The following is a 23764-nucleotide window of genomic DNA, read 5'->3' on the forward strand; positions in this document are numbered from 1 at the left end:
CCGGCACAGATAGAGAGGGAAAGGGTCACCGTGACTGTGAACTCGCAATGGGAATGGACAAGCGCGAACGACCTAGGGGACATGGGCATCGGAATGCTCATTGATACCTATCACGAGGAAGCAAGACAAATCGACAACAATAGCGGTAAACTCCATTCGTCACACCCACCGCAACATAAGCAGCAATTCTGGTAGGGGCGAGCAAATGAAGGTTGAGAGGGAGGAGGGAAAGAATACGCTGACGATACTGGGTGGACACCAATCTGGTAGTGTCTGGTAGGAGAATGATGCAAAATGCTAACAGCTGATACTGATCCGGTATCTGATCACTAACAAAGACATCTCATTGGCTGTTCGGTTCACTCCGGGCTCTGGGTTCCACCGAGTCTAAACAGCGCTAGTCTGTAGACGGAAGGGAAGCGGGTCTGGGAACATTTACCTGGCGGTGGGCGGATGAAACCAATGGAGCAGCAGCACAGCCCCCCCAAAGTCTCTGCTGATTTGCCGAGAGATGGAAGAACCAGGCAGGAGCAGGACTTGACAGACACGACACAGCCAGGAACCTAAGGAGACACTCACTCGGTCGCGTCCAGTTCGAATGGAAGCCAGCTGAGGTCCAGTTCACAGTTCACAGTCCACAGTTCATCGACCCTCCCTTCCAATTCTAATATCCACGACTCTCAGCCCGGCTCATCAGTGTTCCAAGCTGCAGCAGTCTTTGCCTCTGATTCGGGACGCCGCCGCCAACAAAGCTGCTTTGCTCTACGTTGTTCATCGCTTTTGAGTAACATTTGTTAGGTAAGACCAGGCACACCACACCCTCTCTCTTTCTATCTTGTTCTTTTCTCAGCCTTTCAGTTGCATTGCTTGCTTGCTGCTGGCCGCTTGCCCACCCCATCGCTTTTTGCTTTGAGGCTTTCTTCTTATTCTACTTTTCTGTTCTGGTCTGCCCCGACCCGAAGCTGTACTGCCTTCCCTCAGCCGCCGCCCCGAGAGTCGTACCCTTTTTTTCCCTTCCCAATCCTCGCACCCCCATCCCGATCGCCCCCGGGCCGCCGATAGCGTTGTAAGTGCTGTTTCCATCATCTCGTGACCTCTCTTCGATGCGATGATGTCTCCTTTTTGATGGTTGACACCTGTCGACGTGGTTGCTGATGCTTGTGGTTGCGCGAGTTCGCGATCCTGGACACTGCAGGCTTCGCATCGCCTCTGCCTCTTTTTTGCCTTTTCCCCCCTTATCGCTACTACCTTGCCTTGTGTTCCTTGCGCGTTTCCCAGCCCATATGTGGCTAGTCACTCGAGAATAATCTAAGCTTACGAATTGCTTCTTGTTCGTCTGTCTCGTGTATCTGAGGATTGCCTGTTGGCTTGGCTGTGTTGCGTTTCTCATTTCATGCTCCCTCTGCCTTGCCCAATTTTTTTTCCCCACGCTCTAGCCTCTCCTTCACTCTTTCCCTTCCCTGTGCGCCACAGCCTTCCTTCCCAGTCTCGCTCCCCCAGAAGGCACGCCGCACAGCCAGCTGCCAGAGTCACCTTCCCAGCCGACTCAGACCCGACGACTGAGGAAAGGACCGGGCTGCTCTGCTCCTACCCAAAACCGGCGCCAGTCGTGCCCAGCCCAGCCCAGCGCACTTCACCCCCAAAAGCGGCTGGCTCCACTGCTGATTTCCCACACACCTGCGACTCGTCCGCTCGCTCGTTCCCCCCAGCACCACGCACCACGCACCACGTCCAATCCACCACACACAACCGCGACGCGCGACAAGTCTGCATCGCGACAAGCCGCTTCCGTGTCACTCCCCATCTCATCGATTTACTGCTCCATCTCAATGGCCCTTGGTTCATTTCGCTGCAGTCGCTAATTTTCCCAGTAATCGCTCCATGGGTCGCGCCAGACGACCTCAACAATGAGCACCTGGATGAACGAAGCCGCGGTCCCCAACCATAATGGCAACGGCTTCCCACATATGAACGATCCTAACGCGGCCGGAGCCATGATGGACCCTTCCGCCTTCATGGGCAGTCCTGCCCATTTCAATCCCGCCCAGTTCGCCAATCCTCAACAGGCGCAGCAGGCACAGCAACAGCAGGTTCAGCAGCAACAGCAGATGGCCGCCATGCAGAATGGCCAAATGCGCAACGCCTCTCCATCGTCCTTTCAGAATCCCGCCTATCAAACAAACCCCGTTATTCCATCGAAACGACCTCGTCCTCGCGAAGACAGCCTCGCCGGCTCACCGCGACAAAATCCTGGCATGTTGCCAACGTCGCGCTCCGAAACGCCTCAGACGTTTCCCGGCTACCAGCCTGGTATGCCCCAACAGGCGCAAGGCCAACCTTCGCCGTATCCCCATCTTCAAGCCAACGGCTCTGCGAACGCGACACCCTCACCCATCATGGCGAACCAGTTACGACCCGGAAGCGTGCCTCAGCGAGTTGCGACCGCGTCACCACACCCGTTCTCCCCCGGTGCGCAACAATTTGCGCCCCAAGCGTCACCGAATCCCTCCGAGCACAGCACACCGCAACCGAATCACTTCATGCAACAAAACATGCCCAACATGCCTCAGGGCTACAATCCGAATTTCAACCCTTCGCCTTCCCCTGCGCGACCCTCTCCCAACCCGAATGCGATGGCGGGCTCTGGCATGATGCCTCAACAGATGGGACAAATGCCCCAGCAAATGGGACAGATGCCGAATCAGATGTTGCCCCCCAATATGCAACCGCGGAATGCCATGGAGCACCAACAGATGGCAGCTTACCAGGCGCGGCTTCAGAAACAGTTGCAACAGGGAACGATGCAGGGAATGCAGAACATGCAGAATATGCAGAACATGCAAAATATGCAAAACATGCAAATGGCAGCTCAGATGCAGGCTCAGAACATGGCGCAAGGCCGTGGGATGATGCCGAAGCAGCCCATGCAAATGTCCAATGGCCAGATGCCCCCGGGCGGTATAAGGCCCCAGCCCCAGCAGCGACCCATGCAGCCACGAACCGACCCGGAGCAGTTTATGAAGAGTCTCACCACTTTCATGACTGCTAAGGGCCAACAACTTGATGCGAACCCGGTCATCGGCAACCGACCCGTCAATCTCTTGACATTATTCCAAGCTGTGCAAAGCAAGGGAGGCTACAAGCCTACGACTGCTGGTAATCAATGGCCTCATGTTTCCAACAATATTGGGTTTCACCCAGGCCAGATTCCCCAGGCGCCCCAGGTATTGAAGGAGATTTACGAAAGAAATCTACTGAGATTCGAGGAGGCTTGGGTTGCGCAGCAAAGTCGACAACGCATGATAGCACAGCAGCAACAGCAGCAGCAGCAGCAGCAGGGTATGCCAAACCAGCCAATGCCTCCAGGCGCCCAACCCCAAACAACACCCACAAAACAAATGTCTCCTCAAGGGCCGATGCCGCCTCAACAGCAGCAGCAAATGATGCAACCCGGCCAACCGCCAATGCCGCCTCAAGCTCAAACTCCTGTTAAGCAGGGGTCTTTTAGCGGCCAGCCTCCGTCTGTCAATGGCTTTCAAACACCCCAGGCTCCGGGACCACATACGCCTGCGAGTGCACAGCAAGGCCATGCTCGGAACAGCCTGTCTCGTAGCGTAGAACCGACGCCGGGCCAGCCTCAAGGATTCCCAGCAGCTTCTCCTGCGTCAGTCAAAGGTGGGGGACTGCCCATGCCTGCTCCTCCCGGATTGGACCAAAACCCCATGGCAGCTTCGATCAAGCCCCGTATGCTGCGTCTAGCTCAAGAGTCGGACGAATACACGCCCAGTGCTCGCCCTCTTGAGACATATGGTGGTATCAACATTCGAGCTTTCGACCTGAAGGGCTTGGAGCTCCAAGGCCTGAAGCCAGACGTCCCGCCCCCATACGAACTCGGATACGTAGATCTGCACGCTCTTACACGAAGCCTGGAGTCTGGAATCCACGGCGAAGTACGACTTGCTCTTGACACCCTCGCTGCTGTCACTTCTACCCAGCATCAAGCCCTGCATATCCATCTCAAATATTGCGAAGAGCTCATCGAGGCTTTGCTGGAATGTGCCGAGGACCAGTTGGACTTGCTTGTCGAAAACACCGAGGAGGCTTCGTCAGACATTCAGTTAACTTCCTACGAGGATGTGGCTCGTGCCTGTTGGACTGACAAGATGGGCGTGAAGGAGCTGCCCAAGTTTGGAACCCCCGAGTACGAACTCGACCGTGCTGTTGACCGGTTCTCTTGCGTCATCACCATCTTACGCAACCTCTCCTTCCCCGAAGCTTCGAACGAAAACCATTTGGTCCTCGGTGACGAGCTGGTCATCAAGTTCCTCTGCGCTGTGATCAGATATCTTGGCACAAGAACCATGTTGTTCCGGACAAACGCAAACACTCTTGAATTCATGAAAGACGCCATCATTCTACTTTCTAATATTGCAGGCGCAGTCGAAATTCCTGGCCGCGAGCAAGCGTTATGTTTATTGCATTTTTTGCTCTCTTTTGCACCAGCACCTGGACCGGCCGTGGTCGACAACAAGCTCTACTTCCCACCTTACCAACCTGGAGTCCATACATACACTTTCCATGCCGTTGATGCATTGGCTAGGTTCCTGGCTCGCGACGAACCGAACAGGACACACTACAAAACTCTCTTTGCCATGGAAGCCAACAGCAGTCCGCCGTACGATCTGTTGACACGCTCATTTGCTCTAGCCACCACGGTTGTCCCCATCCAATCACCAGAATCCATTGTCGCGCACATCGAGGCTCCCGAGAAGTTCTTTAGGCTCGTCGAAGATCGGAAGCCTTGGCTGATGCAGGGTCTGTTGGCTACGGACATCATCGCATCCCTCGCACCCGGATATGAGACAGGGATTGCCAAATCATGGCTATCCAGTGGTAATGGCTTTGCCCAATCCCTCTACCACTTTGTTCAAGTGCTCGGAGCTCAATTCGAGCAACCATGGCAAACGCGGAGTGGCCAAGGGGACCCTGCAGGCCGAGACACGGGTCTGGTTTACATTGCGACGTCAGGCATCTCAACCCTTCGGAGATTAGCTGAGAAGGCACGGGATCCCAATGACCCCAACTCTCTAGTCCCCGCGGACTCATTACCGTCGGAAGAGAGTCTCTTCAAGATGATGATGATGCGATCCCCCGAATGGACGAAAGACGGGGTGATGAGGAATCTTGCTGCCTACGCCTCGCTAGAGTCATAGACATCATCATGACTTGTCGTATATGTATTAAAGCAAAATATTGGGGAAAATCAGGCTCGATGCAGGGTTCTTGGCTGGATGGTTTGGATGGGCCGAAGACAAGATCGAAGCTTGGGACTTTGGCGCCCGAACAAGCCGTTTAGATGTATGTGTCACGTCTTTGTGTAAGAGCTGTAACCAAAAAAAGACTTTTGACGTGTTGACGGGAGTTAACTGGGAGCATGGAGCGAGGCTACTTGGTCAAAGGGCCGTCTTTCATAGGTGTATATATAACGCGGAAATGCAAGAATACCTCATGGACCACATCCAAACACTACTTTTATCAACAATGTGATGAGTGACGATCTTCAGCTTGTGGACAGAGTTCAGGGATTCAAGATTGAGGTGATGATTGAATTTTAGTCTTCACATTGTCTCAGCTGCAAGACGTGGAGGAGCCTTTGGTCAAATGTTGCTCTCTAGAGCTAATAGTACATCGCCATGTATACTAAGTCAATGGCGTAATATCATATCAAACTTTTCCAATCCATGCCCTCAGCATGAAGCACCCGGCCAATTGATCATCCCTGTCCCAGGTGGTATGATACAATTTCTGATTATACAACTCGGCCGCGCTGAGTAGCAAACCGCACACCGTGTGTCTCGCCAGACATTCATGCCGTCTTCGCAGGGTTTCCCAATGCGGTGGTCAGCCACTCCTTGACCTTTTCGACGTGGAAGCCCTACGATGTTGTTAGAATTTGGCCACGTTCGATAGCGAGACTTTGAGGATTGGGCTCGGAAGAAGTGAACGGTTCCATGTCATTCCTCGTACCAGTTCTCTAGCTGCGAAGAAAGGAAAGTAAGAGCTCCAATGTACCTTGACCTGAACTTGTCCTGTGATGGGGTTCAGCTTGACCTCTGCTTCGGCGAAGCCAGCCTCGCGGGCGAGGTCCTGTGCAAACGCCTTCTTGTTTCCCTCAATCTTCTTAACAATGGTGAATTTGGATGAGCCGGCGGCCTTTGTGCGCGCGTAGACGGGGAATTGGTTCGAGGGGGTGAGGCTGACGACGTATGGCCTCGTTGTGGTCTTTGTTGAGCTCGTCGTCGTTGTCTCGGCGGCGGTTGTGGAGGAGAAGCGTATTGAGGGGAGGAAGGCGGATGTTCTCGAGGTAAGGAGGGAGGTGAGCTGAGGCCGGGCGAGGGCGGCGCTTCTGACTGCTGAGCGCATTTTGGAGTACGTGGTTCGGATGTCTGAGTCGATGGATATCGTTCCGAGGTACAGAGAGGGCGAGGGTACGGTTGGGTCGGGCTCTGTTGGGCGTTTGGCTGAATCTCAGCTGTGACGGAGAGCTGGTACAGAGGTTTCTGGTGGTGAAGGGATTCGCGCCGGTTAAAGCTCGGATCAACTGGAAGCGTGTCGAGGGACCGTGCACTTGACGTTGAATTCACCGACACCCCACAGCTTTCAAGAGGTGCAAATACCCTTACGTAAGCTACAGTGGACCACCAAGGTAGGTACGGAGACTACAAAGCTGTCCTTCCAGTGGTTCAGGCGTTAGGCGGGAGCGGCAAAACCACGGCACAAAGCCCCCCACCAAACCTGCCCTTTGGCGAAAATGCCCAAAACTCTTTCTGCCCCTCAGCGGAAGGAAAAGATTCAGCAAAAGACGATCGCGCAGACCCCGAACCGGACGGCCGACGACACCACACCCCCCTCCCTCCTCCTCCTCCCCTCAGGCGACGACTCCATACCTCGATTTTCACAATCAGGTATTTTCCAACATTGCCGTTCTCCGACCGACAACACTTAAACTCATCCACCACCCGAAAATACACCTCGCCCATCATGGAGGATGTCTATGCCGCCCTCGGCGAGGAGAGCATCCTGCCCAAGCTCGCGTCGCAGCTGTCCCGCCACCTCGTCTTTCCGCTGATCGAGTTCGAGGCCGGCCGTGCCGAGGAGAAGGGCGATGATGCCGGTGCCCGCAAGATCCTTGCCGGCAAGATTAAGCTGCTCGAGGACACCAACATGGCCGACTACGTCGCCCAGCTGTACCAGGACCTCAACGGCGGCGCCGAGGCGCCTGCCGAGTACGCCAAGAAGCGCAACGAGGTCATCGCGCAGCTTGAGAAGTACGAGCAGGACACGGCCAAGATTTCGGAGCTGTTGACTCGCGAGGACGTCGTTGGCGCCCTGCGCAGCGACAAGGTTGCCAACTTGGAGTTCTTGAAGAAGGATCACGATGTGAGTGGCTTTGTGTCCCTGTTGGGCTTGGAGACATGACACACGAGCGCATATGCTGACTGTAATGCTACCAAAACAGGTCACCATCGAGATGGTCAACGCCCTGTACGAGTTTGGCCAGTTCCAGTTCCGCTGCGGCAACTACGGTGCCGCTGCCGAGCTTCTGTATCAGTTCCGTGTCCTGTCCACCGACAACGACCGCGTCGCCTCTGCCACCTGGGGTAAGCTCGCCTCCGAGATCCTCACCACCAACTGGGACTCTGCCGTCGAGGAGATCATGAAGGTCAAGGAGAGCATCGACAGCAAGCTCTTCAACAACCCCCGTGCGCAGCTCGACCACCGCACCATGCTAGTCCACTGGGCCCTCTTCCCCCTCTTCAACCACGAGGCCGCCCGCGAGCCCATCCTGGACCTCTTCTTCTCCGCCGCCTACATCAACACCATCCAGACCGCCTGCCCGTGGGTCCTGCGCTACCTCATCGCCGCCGTCATCACCGGCCGCTCCCGCTCCCGCAACTCCTCACTGCAGGCCAAGCAGATGAAGGACATCATCCGCTACGTCCGCCAGGAGGCCTACGAGTACGCCGACCCCGTCACCGAGTTCGTCTCGGCCCTGTACGTCGCCCACGACTTCAACGCCGCCCGTGAGGCCCTCCGTAAGGCCGAGGAGGTCTGCCGCGCCGACTTCTTCCTCATGTCGTCGTCCGACGCCTTTGTCGACGCCGCGCGCCACCTCATCTGCGAGAGCTACTGCAAGATCTTCTCCCGCATGAACATCCGCGACCTCTCCGCCAAGCTCGGCCTCAACCCCGACGACGGCGAGAAGTGGATCGTCAACCTCATCCGCGAGACCCGCCTCGACGCAAAGATTGACAGCCAGGAGGGCACCGTCATCATGAACCACCCGCCCAACAACGTCTACCAGCAGGTCATTGAGAAGACAAAGGGCGGCTTCTTCCGCACGCAGGTGCTCACCGCTGCCGTCTCCAAGTAGGATTTGGCTTCCCCGACGGAGCGGCGTCAGCACCAGTATGAGCAGAAGCAAAAGCTACAGCAGATGCTTTGGGATTTCTGAGTAAGAAGGGCAAGCATGAAGAAGACGCTAGCTTAATGGCCACAACGAATCACATATGATTAAAGACGATTACCGTATAAAAAAAGATGGGAAATTGTTTTTTGGTGATCCAAAAAGAAGAAGGGGGAGAAAACCTGGGTTTTCTTTTTTTTAACAATGACACGATAGAACCTACACCGCCAAATTTACGACAACCTTGAAGCATCTCATCTCTCTGAGAGGTGAAGCTTCTTCCTTGGAAGGACGAGATTTGGTGGAAAGGGGCGTTTGATGTGGGCGGATTTCGGGAAAAGAATCGAGGATCCTGGTCATATCACACACACCACACACCACACACTACACAAACACACACGCACGCAGACATCCCCGAGGCTTCTTTTTGCATTGGCACGGCGTTCAGGGCAAAAACGGGGAGGAGATTCTTCCCCCCTTCCCAAAAGGGCTAAGTGAAGGGTGGAAGTCGAGAGGGGTGAAGGGTCTCTCGAAGAAGCGGAAAGAGAGAGAGGGAGACAGAGAGAGAGAGAGAGAGCCCGATGGGGCATGAGAGTAGATTCACCGCACTTATTGAAATGTTATCAGTTTGAAAAAAAGTAATGCTTTACCTTGAAGTTGTGGTGATGTGTTGAGTGAAATGAGGCTGGCTCTGCTTATACCTTCCTTGCCTTGGTTCATCGACTGCCATAAGGCGTCAGTATATCCGTCTCTAATCATTCCCCGTCTCTCATCATTCCCCGTCTCTCATCATTCCCCCGTCTCTCATCGGCCCCCCCTTTCTCCAACTTTCCCTTCATTCTGAAGCTTTTCATAAGCAGATGTAAGGGAGGGACATGGGGTCGGTCGGATAGAAATATAGTTCGTTCTTACCCCTTTAGGACAATACTCGTATATATAAATACGCCATCTAGCAGCATACGTGAGGCTTTCTTTCCCTTGAGATGTAGCCTTCCATCCTTCACATCTCCCATAGCGTGACGCTGACAATTTGCCAAACCTAGCATCAGTGTAGAGACTGGCCTGGACATACAATCTCCTACGTCAAACGCAGCGAAAGGACAGGCGGTACTTCATAGGGCGTTACGGAAAGATGGATTTTCGTTTCATAAGACGTTTCTTCATGACGATGATCTAACATCCGTCTTCGCTGAACCCACACACAGAGACATCTTCAGATGCTTCTAAGGCTCTGTCCCGCCCCGTCCTCGCGACCAGCCATGAACACCCGCCCCTTGAGCTCCTCAACAACACTATCACGCATCCACCACTCCTGATTCTTCTCCCCTTCCGCACTTCCACCACCACCACCACCACCACCACCATCACTACTACCGCCAGCCTTGGCAGCCTTGCCCTTAGCCCAAGCACCACCATCAAGCTGGGCACGTCGATCCGCCCACTCAAACAGCATCTTCAACCCCAAAAGCCTCTCGCGCGAGGACCCGTCCATGCTCCGCTCCAGCACAAGACGAGAATCCACCGCGGACCCCGAGGTCTCGCTAGCAGCGCCCTCGGAGCTGGTGCTACGGTCTAGAACGGTGGCGCGTTCGGCGTATGTTAGGTCGCGGAGGGCATCGAGGCCAAAGATCCATTCAATCGGATCACGTGTTCCGTTGTCGGTGACGTCAGCTAACGCGTCCCGTCCGAGAGCGCGGAGTGTCGATGTGAAGGGTGCTTCTTGTGCAGGGCGCCGGCGAAGGTAGAGGCTCTGGTTCTGCTTAAAGGCGTCGACGAGCGAAGGGTTCTTCTCAAAGTCGATCTCAAGGTCCCAGAAGGCTGGCCCCGCGTCGGTGCGGATGCTGGCAATGTCGGCCAGAGGAGGCAGGAGACAAGGCGTGTTGCGGACGACAGCGACGTCCTCTGCATCGTGGGCTCCGTTCATTTTCCTGCGGATCTCAATCGGGGCCGAGATTGGTTGGCCCGTCGCGACATCCTTTGCGACGAGGCAGCGAGGATCGGTGGCCAGGACCCAGAAGTGGCGGAAGGCTTGGAGGTGAGAGCGGTTGTCCATAACTGAGGTGGGGAAGATGGGATAAAACGCGATGAGCAAACTGGCGATGGCCATGTTACTCGTGCCAAAGGTGGCTGTTCCACATCCGAGGAATAGAGACCCAATGGCGAGATGTGCGGCCAAGTGCGAGCCGTAAGGGGTGTCTGGATCGTCACGGCCATGCAGTAGACGAAGACGTCGTAGCACGACAAGATCACCGGTGCCGGCCATGACAATGGCGGCGGAGAGCGCGAGAACGTCTTGGCACATCCGCGCGTTGGACCGGGCGAGCTCTTCGTCGTACATGGGATAGTCATGTGGAGGTGGCCGTGGCGTGGCAGGTATCCGAGATATACGGATAAACTGGTCGAGGTAGTGTATCAAGAGGTCTCGTACCCTCGCTGACGCGCTGCCCGCATAACGCAACGCGATAGAAAAGCAGATTCCGGTAACGATGCTAAAGAATGGTAGGTCTGTACTCTTCAGCTTGGCGGTATTGACCAGCTTATACCGGGCACGGTACGCCTTGGGAAGGCTCTCCAAGATCCATTCGAACTTTGGTTCGATCTTGTTCCACATGATTAGGTTCTTTGCAACGGTACGCAGCAGCAAGATATCCGGCCGGATGTAGTCGAATTGAACAATGGACTCTGGTACGTCAATCTTCCTGGCTACGATATGATCCTCCGATTTCATGAAAATTAGAGTGAGTGCCATGACTGCGCCAGCTGCTGCTCGGTCAAGAACGTGTACCATTTCGACCTTCTTTGTGGCCGTGGCAATAGTGATGAGGCTTTCGGTTAGCCTTAGGTCATGAAGCCCGCGGAGGTCGTTGCCTTTGCCGAGATTGATGAGGCCAAGGGAGAAGCCGGCGGCGAGCCGGTAACACTCGCTTCGAAGTGGCTCGTCTTCGTCTTCCTCATCCATATGCTCTATTTCAGACATCATGATCTCACTCATGCGTCTGTGTTGACTGTTACAATAGAGAAGGCCAATGCCCATGATGCCCGTAGTCTGCGTCAACGGGGATAAGTTCAGCTCCGCAGCACCCCTAGGGAGCATGCGAGTAACATGAACAGAGAGCAGACGTGTGATGAGCGAGTCCATGGTGCCCATATAAGACGCAGCGAGCCCCAATAACAGACCGACTGAAGTCATGGTGTGCTTCGGAGTGAGGTACTTGAAAGCAACCCATTTCGCAATACCCTTGAGGTGCCCATTCAGGCCCAAAGCGAGCAGAAAGCCTGCGTGTCGATTGCTCAGATCGTGGCCAGGCTTATTGTACAAGATCCAAGAGGTGTCGATACCTTTGGCCTCTGGAGAAATGGCAAGTCCGGCCGCCACGCCCTGGTGGAAGAACCCCCAGCAGACTTTTTCTTCCGTGAAAAGTGCCTTGTCGACACCGACGGTGACATTTGTTGGACGAACGACGCAATTCAGGTTGAACCCGGCTACGTGGAACTTTTGCGTCAACAGCGGGTATCGTAAGCTGTAATACAAGAGCGCTCGGCCAGCAGGGATGGCCAGAGTGCCTGTGGCAATTCTGGACACAAGTTCCTTTTGTCTTTCGAGGTATTCGCTCTCTGACCACGCTGCATCGGCTTCCAGACGGACAACACGAGCTCTGTGAGTTGAGAGGAGATTCTGGGCTTCATTGAGGCGACGGTCCTCTTTGAATAATGCTCGTATGACGGCCTGTCGCTCGGTTCCCTGCCCTTCGTCGTAACCATTATTATTGTACTCGTCGATGCTGTGGCAAATAGTCCGGTAGTCCCATGACGCATTATGCGTGGGTGTCTATGGCTTGTTAGTACAGAATATTGGGGAGGCCGGGATCAAAGAATACTAACAAGAATGTTGGCGCCGCTCTTCTGCAATTTCTTGATTGGCGCCAGAACCATGCTGATATCGCCACGGTTGACAAGCTCCAATAGATCCTTGGGCCATGAAGCGGGTGGCCGGGCTTGACATCTAGCAATCGAGTCTTTGAGCGGCGCAAGAACAGCCTCGGGAAGGGTTTCGAGCACCCGACCACTAATGCCTGCAGAGTGCATGGCTTCGACCATGTTGGCGGCGCTGCTTTTGGGTGTAAGCTTTTCGAAAAGCCGCTTGAACATAAGCGTTCTTGGCGTGATAGATGCCCATCTGGAATCTTTGAGGTGCTCTTGATCAGCCTTCAAGTTTTGAGAGTGATAAAGATTCGCTAATGTAAGGTAGGGGTGGTATTGGCCGGCGGCAAGGCACGTCTGTATCCAGTGGAAGATGTCAAAGTCAACGCCCGACGGTTGCGTAAGAGGGACTTCAAGGCGGAGTTCTGTTCCTGTCAGTATCTCTCCAAGTTTTCTAAGACGAACTACTGACCTGTATCGTAGCGAGACTCCAATTCTTCCTGAATTCCCAGCTCGTACACTGCGACAAAGTCGTGCCATCCCAGCCAACGGGCGATTTGACACATGACCACCCGGAGTGGCGCCGTACCCGGAGAAGCATATTCAGGTGTCATGATCTCCAACTTTTGTTCCTCAAGTAGGAGATGGAGAGCCACAAATACGTTCCAGGCGGCATTGCCACGGTTCTCTGCACTTCGTTGCTGTCCCGTTGGAAGGTATCCATTGGTGCCGACAGCCTTCTCGCCAAGCGGAGATGCCAAGTAGCCCTTGGCGTATTGGATATGAGTCGACATGAACTTGGTATCTCTAAGACCAGGATCGGGCGAACTGGAGAAATCGTCGCTGCCATCCTCCTCGAGGGTCCAGTCCCAGCCTCTTGTTTGCTGCCAAATCGGGCAGCCTAGGGCATTGGGGGTTTCGTATAAATGTAAAGTGTTCCAGTCCTCGACGTCCTGTATTGACCCGAATGAGCCAGACTGGGGTCGCCGTTTGCCTCTTGACGGCTTTGTAAGAGATTCTTGTGTGGCGCTGGCCTTGCCCAACGCGAGATAGATGGCTAGAAGCTGAATTACCAAGGCTGACCACTCAGCATCGGCGACTTCAATCTCTTCGCTCTTCAACCATATCATGATATGCCACCAGCCAGGAAACATCTTCTCAGCGTGAGAAGCGGGAAGAATGCTCCGGCAGGCGTCGAGCACTTTCCGCACTTGGTGATTGCGAGGCTGGAGCTGGATTTGGATCTGATGGTGCCTGCCATCACCATCAACCATGTCGACGATACCCCTTGCTTTCGAGTATTTTAGCGCTCCGACATTTCCGTTTGCAACCTCAATGATTTCAGACTTGCGATGTCGGACATCCCTGTCGACAACTCGGCCGCGGTAATGCAAGCTCCTCACATTCTCCAGCGACATTGGAGGAAGGTTGATGGGTGTAATTTGGCTCCATGGCGCCTGTATGCTGAGCTCCCTACGGCCCTCATGCCCTTCAGATAGAATGAGTATAACCGAAATGTCGCCGTCAGTCACTTTGCAAGAGTCCACAACGTGATGAGCCCGCCGAAGAGCGCCGCAAGCTAGTCTTACGGGATCTTCTGACGAGGTGGAGCTTTTACCAGGCTTCGGCGGAACAAGGAAACGGGGCCCTCGTTGAAGGTCGATCGTAAGGAGCTGCAGCCTCTTGTCGAGGGAGTCTTGGATCCCTATGAGCAGCTCGCCGCGAAGGGGATCGTCTACGGCGAATTGTGGTGCTGTCAAGATGAAGACCTTGCAATGCTCACGAGCAGGCTGCTTGGACAAGGAATACCGCACGTTAGAATTATCCAGAGAAATAGACTGGATCTTGGTAAACATCATTTCCTGAGACAGACCATCGAAAACATGGTCGTCAAGGCCCATGTTATGGAAACCCTCAAAGTCACCGCCGGCTCGAAGTTCTTCCAACACACCATCGATGGGAGCCTCGAGCAGGCTGCCAAGGCTTGGATGAATGGTCTGATTGTGGTTGAAGGAGCTGTAGCCACCACTAAGTCTGGGCCCTTGACTACCGTAAGACTCGATTCGTTTAGATCCGCCGTGTACCGGGCCAGCTAAGGGCTGCTCGGAGAAGACTGAGCGTTCTTGAGAAGCAGAAAGATCAGCTCGAGCCAGCATCGAACTCACTCGCCGTGACTGCCTCCGGTTGGCACCGGATTCCTTGTCCAGATCAAACGAAGAGACCAGGTCCAGCGGCTTCTCAACTCTTTCCGGCTTTTCGATTTTTTCACTCTTTCTGGATCGCTTCCCCGGCAAGGGTGCACCAAAGCTCTCCCGAAAGTTTGTCTGAACTGGCGTCGAGGCTCCGCTGGCGGCGAAATGCGGCTGCATGGAGCTACGGCGACGCTCTGCCCTGCTCTTGTCCTTCTTAAGGCGGCCGATGAAGGGGTCCTCGTTCTTGACATATGTCACTCTCCATACTGCGTATGTGCTTGCTTCCCGATTAATGGTGACAGCGAGAATGAGTGGCTCAGCGTTCTTGGTGTTGGGTGCACCGGGATGCTTGATTTCCTCCATGTGCAATATTTCCTCTGCAGGATCTAGAAAGCATGGCGTTTTTGCTGTACTCTTCCTCCTCTTCTCTCGGGCGGCACCGTCTGGGCGTGCAACAATGAGCCCCAGCTCTTGCAAGGGATCCAACAGGCACACCAGGCGGGGCCAATGCGAGTCTGGTTGTTCTAATGGACCCTCCCACATGTTTCCGAGTGTCGAACTTAGCCTCAAGGGTAGCGACTTGGGCTTGTTCAGGCCCTCGACGGAGAAGACGGTATGTTGTGAGCTTCGAGGGGAAGTGACGGTGATTTGCGAGGAGACGAAGGAGTTGGGCGGCACTTTCGGAAACTTGAGGGAGACGGGCGCGGTGGTATCTCCTCGCTGCTTGCGCTGGATGATGACACCTTGGGGTGCGGCGCAGGCGGCCTCGACCTCGAAAGGCATATGGACAACATGGCTCGTGCCGGAGAGGAAGTAGACGTGTGCTTGCGTGCGTAGAAAGACAACTAACGCTCGGGATAGTTGACGGGGTTCGGTCGAAGTATCTGGAGACTTGCTCTTCGGAGTTTGCTGCGGCGTCTTCTTACTGTAGTCGGACGTGGGAAAGGAAGCGAGCAAGGCCTGGGTGACGGGCTCTTTTTCCAGATCGAATTTGTAGGATTTGCGAAAGACACCCCCGCGACTCCAAACGACGCAGTTCTTGGTGACCAGTAGCTCATCTTCGACCTCGGTGATATCGTCGTATTCGTGATGGTCGGGGTCGGTTGATATCTCCCATGCGAATGTTGACGGCGGGACATCTTCGTGAGCTGTGTGTTGAAGGCCACTAGGCTGGTGCAGGCCCAGAGACTTGATGGACGCCATTGTGATCCCCCATGTGAGTTGTTAGGGGGTCTTGTCAGAGCAGTCCGAGGGGAGGAGTTTCTGAAAGGGGCGGGTTGGCCATCACAGCCTCGGCAGCCGGTGTGACGTTCGCTTTGGTGGAAGTTCGACACGGCGGCAATACGTTGTTGATGGTGGTGATACTTCCACGCTTTTTTTTTGTTGGAGTCGCGTCCCAGCAGCCCAAGAACGCGAATCAAAGCTTCCTGCACCACAGCCAGCGACACAGGTCTAACGGGCAGGCTCAATCCACTATAGTTTGGGTTGACGGGTGGGGGAGGGGCACCACTACAGAAGTGTTTACGCCATTGGTAGACAAGCTCACCAGGGGCCCCACCCAAGTACCTAGGTACTGTTCCGTTCGTCAGGAACAAGCTCTCGCTGTGCCTCAGGCGCAGGTGCACCGCATCGCAGTTCTTTCCAGGGTACCTTACGGGCAGGTGCTCAATAGGTACTTGTGGAAGCTCCCATCGCTAAAGCAGCTTCTCGGTACGTACCGAGCACGCCTCGTGACGTAGCGGACTTGCGCGACAACTCATTCGAAGAGCAGCTAAGCTTCCTCCAGACCTCAACAGACCGCGACGCAACCCCAAGGAGCTCGTCGAACCCGATCCGAAGCTCAGGGCAGCTCCCTTCCTTGCTTCACATTACTCCATTGCAGCCTTTCTCTACACCAGGCCGAACCATTGCCTCATAATCCCCGCCTAGGCCCGCCGACTTTCTGGTACTCCATCGACCAAACGACAATGCCAATGCGAGCCTCGAGTTGACGGTACATCCAGCACAATGACGGACGCTTCCGATCCCGATCGCGATGGTACCACCGCTGCTCAGAAAGGCAAAGGGCCTGAGACGTCGGCTGGGACTGTGACTGCGCCGGAGGAATTGGCCGCGAACAAGCCCGAGAGGGAGTCGAAGAGGGATGGTGATGGCACGGACAACAAGCAAGAGGGAGAGGACGATGAAGAAGACGATGACGAGGATGACGAGGACGATGATGATGACGAAGAAGACGACGAGGATGATGAAGATGACGACGATGAAGACGATGACGAGGAGCCCCGGCTGAAGTATGCCAGGCTCACTCAACACCTGGGGCCCATTTACCGCAACGGTGATGCGACAAGCGCGTTCCTCGTCGCTGGTGATAAGATGGTAAGACTGCCTGGCGAATGCATTTCTATGCGGCAACTGACCATGACTAGATCATAGGAACGCATAACGGCAACATCCATGTTATCCAACTGCCCATGTTCCAATCTCTCCGCGTATACCATGCACATTCCGCTTCCATCACCAGCATCTCCATCTCCCCAAACCCACCCCCCTTGCCGACAGCAAGGTCAGAAGCAGTCCAAAGACTCGCTCAAGAAGCTGCTGAAAGCGTCGCAAAACAACGACCACCTTCTCGTCAGTCCGGCAGTTCTCCGGCCGCCGCCTCGAGAAGGCCTAAGGATCCCTCTCCGGTCTCCAATACACCCTCTAATAACGTACACATCGCTACATCGTCCATGGACGGCAACGTCTGCGTCTTTTCCCTCGTAGATACAAAGGATGTTCAGTTGCGAAACTTTGCGCGCCCTGTACAAGCCGTCTCACTCTCCCCCGATTACAAAAACGACCGGACATACCTTTCGGGTGGTCTCGCTGGGCAACTCATTCTAACAACCGGAGGCCAGCCGGGTCGTAGTACCTCGACGACCGTCGGAACGGCAGCTGCTACCGCTTCTGGTTGGCTCGGTAGCATGGGCCTGGGTACCAATACAGGCAAGGACACGATCTTGCACTCTGGCGAGGGCACAATCAATAATATCAAGTGGTCACTGTCCGGGAAGTACGTAGTCTGGCTGAACGAGCACGGCGTGAAGATTATGCGGTCAAAGCTGCATCTGGAGAGTGCCGACGCGGACGACGCCTGGAAACGCATCGGTCACGTAGATCGCCCTCAGACAGACGAGTGGGAAACCATGGCAAGCGTCTGGAAAGGACGCGTCGAATGGATTGACGAGCAAGCTGTCGAGACCGAAGACGGGGAGGCCGGGCGCAAAGATGTTGGCTCAATGCTGGCATCTGAAGGCTCAACGCAACAAGGAACGTCAAGTACCAAGAAGATTGAAAGGCTTCTCGTTGGCTGGGGAGGTACAATCTGGATCATCCACGTACACCCTGGCAGCATCGGTACTGGTAAGCGAGCAGGTGAAAAGTCGATTGGACGTGCCGAAATCGCCAAACAGTGAGTAAACCCTCTCAGCACTTCGGAGCGATTTGTAGCTAATATCCTCGCAGCCTTCGTATGGATTGCATCATTTCTGGAATTTCGTTATATACCCAAAATCTTCTCCTTGTACTAGCATATGTATTACCGGACGACGACGAAGACGATGAAGATGAGAAAGCTAGCAAGGGTCACAAGTCGAAACTGTCAACAACATCCGCGAGTAGCGAGCCATCTGGTGGAATACGACGCCGCCAGAATAACCTACCACCGGAACTTCGATTAATCGACCTAAGCTCGCAAGCCGAAGTCGACAAAGACGGCCTTAGTGTGAGCAGATATGAGAGGCTATCATCGGGCGACTACCATCTCGGGGTCCTCCCTGCACAGAACGCAGCCTCGGCAGTGGCTTCATCCAAGGGAGCCCTGGAAGCAATCACTGGATTTGGCTCAGACATGTGGAATGCCGCCATCAACCCCAGGACACTCTTCAGCTCTGGTGCAAGTATCAGGAGTGGACACAGCGGAGACGGCGTCTCTAGCACGCAGGTCCCGAGTTCGGTTGGCGGCGCCCGAAGGTCAGGAACGCCTACAGTCCATCCCAACCTCATCAAACCTGGGGTCAAGATCTTCATTCACAGCCCATTCGATTTCATCCTCGGAACGAAGAGAGACCTTGGCGACCACCTGGGCTGGCTGCTGGAGCACCAAGATTACCAGAAAGCATGGGAATTGCTCGACGAACATCCCGAGATCATGGCTGCACCTCCAGAGAACCTTCATGAACTCGTCCCAACAACGCCAGACAGAAAGCAAAGCAGCCAGGAGGACTTTGACGATGCCTCATCAGTCATGGGATCTACAGGGCTAGCAAGACAACCTAATTCCTCGGCGCAAAGAGAGAAAAGACGCATTGGCGAGCTCTGGATCCGGGAGTTGATTGAGGCAGGTAGCTGGGCCGCGGCCGGCAAAGTGTGCAGCAGAGTCCTTGGTTCTCCCGATAGGTGGGAGAAATGGGTCTGGACATTTGCTGGCGCCGACAAGTTCGATGAGATCACGGACTACATCCCTTCTGAGCCGATGTACCCGCCGATCCCCGGCACAATCTACGAAGTCGTCTTGAATCACTACATTCAGGCAGACAAGCTGAGATTCAGAGAACTGCTAGACCGCTGGCCGACCGATCTCTTCGACATCAAGACTGTCACCACAGCCTTGGATAATCAACTCAAGTACCGCGATGTGCGAGAGGACAGCGTCGAGGGGGGTGAGAAGGGTCGCGACTGGAAGATTGTGATGGAGTCATTGGCACGCTTACACGAGGCAAATGGACGCTTCAGGGAATCGCTCAAATGCCACATCAAGCTACAAGACGCGGACTCTGCGTTCCGCTTGATCCGCGACAATCATCTCGCTGAAGCAGTGACTGATGATATTCCCGGCTTCATCGGTTTGCGAGTGCCGAACAAAAAAGTCGGAACCATGGGACCAGACGAGCTCGAAGCCGCTACCTCAGAGGCCATCACTCTTCTCGTTGATGAAGCACAACATGGCCTTGTCAAGCCTTCTGTGGTTGTATCACAGCTCGAGGAGAAGGAACTCAACCTGTATCTCTTCTTCTACCTGCGCGGTTTGTACAAGGGGGAGGGAATCGAGGAACATTCCGGGGAGACTCGCGACAGGCTGCTGATGGATAGCCAATCCCAAGTTAATGAGTTTGCGGATATGGCTGTTCAACTGTTCGCCAAGTACGATCGGGACCTTTTGATGAGCTTTTTGAAGTCCTCCACCTCGTACAAATTCGAGAAGGTGAGTAGAATACTCGTCTCCAATATTGACAGCGATGCTCTGGCATTACCGAGACCTAGTTTGCAAACTAACAACTACAGGCTGTCCAAGAGTGCGAAAAATACAGGTACGACGACGAGTTAGTACATTTGTACTCCAAGACGGGCGAGATGAAACGAGCTCTCTATCTCATCATTGATCGACTGAAGGATGTCAAGAAGGCAATCGATTTTGCGAAGCAACAAGACGACCCTGATCTCTGGGATGATTTGTTGAACTACAGCATGGACAAGCCGAGCTTCATCCGCGGCCTTCTTGAAGAGGTCGGAACGGCGATCAATCCCATCAAGCTCGTGAGGCGCATTCCCGAAGGACTCGAAATTGAAGGCTTGAGAGAGGGCTTAAAACACATCATGAAGGAACACGAGATTCAATACAGTATCAGCTCGGGTGTTGCGCGGGTGCTCCGAAGCGAGGTCGCCGCCGCACAAAATGACCTGCGCAGTGGGCAGCGAAAGGGAATCAAATTTGAAGTCGTCGTTCAATCAACGGATCATGTCGACGTCAAGGTCAGAGACGTCGTGCATCCTCCAGTCAGCGCGGAGGAGGTGGAAGAGAGCTTCTTCAAAGCACCCAAGGCGGTGGAACAACCGGGCCACACGCATCAGCCGCCGAAGCCTGGCCACTGCGCTCAGTGCCACGAGTCTTTCACAGAGTACGAGATGGAAACCTTGGTTGGATTTGCTTGCGGGCACGTCTTCCACCAGTCCCATCTCATGGAGATGCTTTACCCTGGCAAGCGACAAGAGGCCGACTTTGGGTTGGCCAGCGAGGAGTCGACCCGAAGCGGGTACCGCGTTGGCTCAAAGGTTACGCATGCGCGCTTGCTCAAGGACCGAGTGCGGGAGGGTTGTCCTGTCTGTACCCACGGGACGGAAGTACCAGTGTAAGGGAGGTTGTGATATCCAGTGACGAAATGCATACGGCGGTAAAGCCATCTTTTGATTTCAGCCTTGCTTATTCCGTACTATAATATTTGCGTGATTCGCCCACGTACACACATTAAAATTTAATGCCTATCATGTGCTCCGTTGTGTCCATCGCCAGTCCCACGTGTCAATGAATCCGGTCTCGCGCTTCTTCTGCTAGCGTATCAATTGTTGAGATTTGTATCCGACGATATAAAGTGAAGACATTTTGAACGCGAATAGCAACAATCATGTTTGAATGGTTGCCCCCGACATGTTGTGTCGATTGGCGCACTACAAGAAGCACGGGCCGGCCGGCAGATCATCCATCTCACACTCCCCCAAACCCCACGTACCAGGTACCCCACGCCCACGTTTTCCCCCTGGGTGGCGCGAACGACATGTCACTCCTTCAACCTCGGCTTGGAGGTGTGTCGCGGTCAATCTCTCCTACTCCTCCCCCGACTCATGCATTCCGCGACGTATGCAAAGGGGAAACGATATGGCGTATTGGGATACCTACCGGAGCCGGGGTCAAGGGAGGCTGAGTTGTGAGTTGAACGTCTTTTGGGACTGGGACAAAGTCAATTGGGGAAGTCATGCTAACTGGGTTTGATGTCACAGATGGGAGCTGAACCGAACGCAATCTCCCTTCCTGCGCCTCCCGCCAGAAATACGCAACAAAATCTACCGTCTCCTCCTATCCAACATGGGCATCCACGTCCTCCACGACCCCAAAACGGGATCCTTCCACTGCCTCGCCCTCCGACCCGGCGCGAACCCCTGGACTTGCGTCCCCGCGATTACTTCATCCCCCACGAGGCAGATACCCGAACCAGAAAGAAGAGATACTACCCTCACCCCCAAGACCAGCCACAAGAAGAAGAGGTCTTCACGACAGCAGGCCGCGGTCCTGGGACGGGGGCTGACGCTGCTGGTGCTGGTCTGTAGACAGCTCTACTACGAGACGGAGCTGATTCCGTACCGCGAGAATGCGTGGAGTTGGGCTACGCCGGGCTTGATGGAGCGGTATCTGCTAACGGAGCGGCGGATGGGATTTGCGCAGAGGAGGGTGCTGAGGGAGGTTTGTGTTAGAGGGATCGCGGGGTTTGGGAATTGTAGTCGGAGGGTTAGGGGGGTTTTGGGCGGCTTGGAGATTGTCTGGTTTTGGGAGGGGACTGGGAACGCAGGGCAAGGGCAAGGGAAGGGAGGGCTTGGTGGATGGGTTTGTGAGGTTGTTGAGAGGGGGAGGGTTGAGGTTGGTGCTGGGAAGCCGAATTGAGGGGCCTTGAGGGTTGTCCTTGAGGTTTGCGATGGGTATAGGGCTTGGATATAGAGGAGGGCATTGCAGGATTGTGCTCTGCCTCGTCTACGAGATATGAAGCTATGAGGCTGATGATACTGAGACTATGGGAAGGCATGAGACTTTGATGATATAGTCAGTAGAATGTGGTGATACTATCACCAAAACAAGGTGTCCCTGGACTGTCGGGGCAATATACAACCCAACTCCGTGCCTCCTAAATCCGTCGATGAGCGACAACAATCACCTCTACCATCTCCATTAGGTCAGACTTCGTCCGTCTTGACACTCGCTAGCTGCAGTCCATACAGAGGCCAGTAAATCTCAAATTAGCAGTAGAAGTGGATGTTAACAGATCAAGAAAGAACATTCCGGGTCAAGTCCGGCCACTTTCGGACCTGAGGGCCGGTGGTGCACCGAAGTTTTCGGGGCTCTCGGCCCCGTGGATCCACACCGGGCCTACTACAGTTGAACAACACACCAAAGTCAGCACACCACACGGGAACCCATCGCCGCAGAAACGAAAGAATTTTCACATGGAGGGAAAGTGGAAGGAGCGAGATTCTGGTGGGTGGTTCTGACTGTTTTAGGGGGCTTGAATCGAGGGCGGGATAAGGGTTCTTTGGTGTGCTCGGCGCCCTTTGAGGGGAGTTCTGGTGGCGCTGTGATGCCGCGATGGTAGATGAAGGTACGCAAGTTGGGAGCTCCTAGATGTTTGTCAATTTGATCTATGAATAGACTGTCTAATGGTGAAGGCGTTGATTGCGATGCTAGCCGGCCAGCGCGAGAGCGAGATTCCAGTGTTTGGTAATGAGAACAGCAGCAGCGTCGATGGGCGTCAAAACAAGGGCTTCGTTGGTGGTTTCTCGAGCCAAGCACTGCTTTTAGAATGCCGCGATGGCTTCGGAATACTATAGAGGATGCTGGAGTTTGGTGATTCTGATCTAGGGATGAGCAGAAAGATGATTCCTTCGTTCGCAGTATTGATGCTCTGGATTCGTGATATTTTGGTCTGCTAGTCTAGCCTCAGTGTCGCGATGGCTTAGGTGTATTTCAATTCCGCTGACGTCTTGCGATACTCGCAAATGGACGTCGTCATCTATAAAACATATTGCTTCATCCATAGAATTGAAGCTCTGGAATGGCGATGCTCTTGCTTTTGAGTCCAGCCTCCTTGCCGCGAATCCCACTACGAAGCGCGTCTAATCTGACGGTTCCGAAACACCACAACGAGAGTCGAGTCATTTTGGCGGCACGCCGTGCGGACTGATCGGACTACAATCGTCTTGCGAGAATCCTGCTGAATTACGGTGAGGTCGCTGACGGATTTCAATTGCGCGTCAATTAACGCGCCACATCGCGGCGGCGGCGTGACGGCATCATCTCTGACTTTCGTGAAAAACACCACAACAAAATTCGAACTGGCATCGTGATATGGCTTGGGGGGATACGGCAACGGCACGTCTCATGAGTAGGATATATCAAGGTCAACTAATACATAATCACATTGCAGAGTACAGTCACACAATAAGGGATAGGAGAGAGAATTTTGTGACGAGGTAATGTCAATTTTCTGAAATGAGGCCTTGACTCAAATGCTGCTTGTATGCATCCGAATCCTGTATGCCTATGAAGAACCTGAACCCGTGATCCCTGATGAAGTTCCAATTCCTTAGCTCAATGGCTCAT

At 54.3% G+C, this 23764-nt stretch overlaps 6 protein-coding genes across 6 annotated transcripts; 4 read left to right on the forward strand and 2 right to left on the reverse strand.

Annotated features, from left to right (window-relative positions):
- Positions 1-1907: 1907 nt before the first annotated feature.
- Positions 1908-5213, forward strand: BDZ83DRAFT_591829 (uncharacterized protein; the record flags this gene model as incomplete). The annotated part of the gene is made up of 1 exon (XM_060506481.1): positions 1908-5213. One exon carries the CDS (start codon positions 1908-1910, stop codon positions 5211-5213), a length of 3306 nt encoding a protein of 1101 aa, XP_060358631.1.
- A 662-nt stretch (positions 5214-5875) lies between these two features.
- Positions 5876-6297, reverse strand: BDZ83DRAFT_549871 (ribosomal protein L49/IMG2; the record flags this gene model as incomplete). Its single annotated transcript, XM_060503479.1, has 2 exons — positions 5876-5935; positions 6073-6297. Coding segments are annotated over 2 exons (285 nt in total), but the record flags the coding sequence as incomplete, so codon positions are not given.
- Positions 6298-7041: 744 nt separating this feature from the next.
- BDZ83DRAFT_591819 (eIF3 subunit 6 N terminal domain-containing protein) lies at positions 7042-8434 on the forward strand (the record flags this gene model as incomplete). The annotated part of the gene is made up of 2 exons (XM_060506480.1): positions 7042-7440; positions 7520-8434. 2 exons carry the CDS (start codon positions 7042-7044, stop codon positions 8432-8434), a joined length of 1314 nt encoding a protein of 437 aa, XP_060358633.1.
- A 1246-nt stretch (positions 8435-9680) lies between these two features.
- On the reverse strand, positions 9681-15783 carry BDZ83DRAFT_757705 (uncharacterized protein; the record flags this gene model as incomplete). Its single annotated transcript, XM_060514930.1, has 3 exons — positions 9681-12296; positions 12350-12813; positions 12861-15783. The coding sequence occupies 3 exons, from the start codon at positions 15781-15783 to the stop codon at positions 9681-9683; spliced, it is 6003 nt and encodes a 2000-aa protein (XP_060358634.1).
- An 804-nt stretch (positions 15784-16587) lies between these two features.
- Positions 16588-20754, forward strand: BDZ83DRAFT_591804 (WD repeat domain-containing protein; the record flags this gene model as incomplete). Its single annotated transcript, XM_060506479.1, has 4 exons — positions 16588-16956; positions 17007-18034; positions 18088-19825; positions 19906-20754. 4 exons carry the CDS (start codon positions 16588-16590, stop codon positions 20752-20754), a joined length of 3984 nt encoding a protein of 1327 aa, XP_060358635.1.
- A 486-nt stretch (positions 20755-21240) lies between these two features.
- BDZ83DRAFT_591797 (uncharacterized protein) lies at positions 21241-22054 on the forward strand (the record flags this gene model as incomplete). Its single annotated transcript, XM_060506477.1, has 3 exons — positions 21241-21323; positions 21397-21565; positions 21677-22054. The coding sequence occupies 3 exons, from the start codon at positions 21241-21243 to the stop codon at positions 22052-22054; spliced, it is 630 nt and encodes a 209-aa protein (XP_060358636.1).
- Between the last annotated feature and the right edge of the window lie 1710 nt (positions 22055-23764).

Source organism: Colletotrichum acutatum, assembly GCF_030867785.1.
Source record: "Colletotrichum acutatum strain CBS 112980 chromosome Unknown BDZ83scaffold_179, whole genome shotgun sequence".
NCBI lineage: Eukaryota > Fungi > Ascomycota > Sordariomycetes > Glomerellales > Glomerellaceae > Colletotrichum > Colletotrichum acutatum.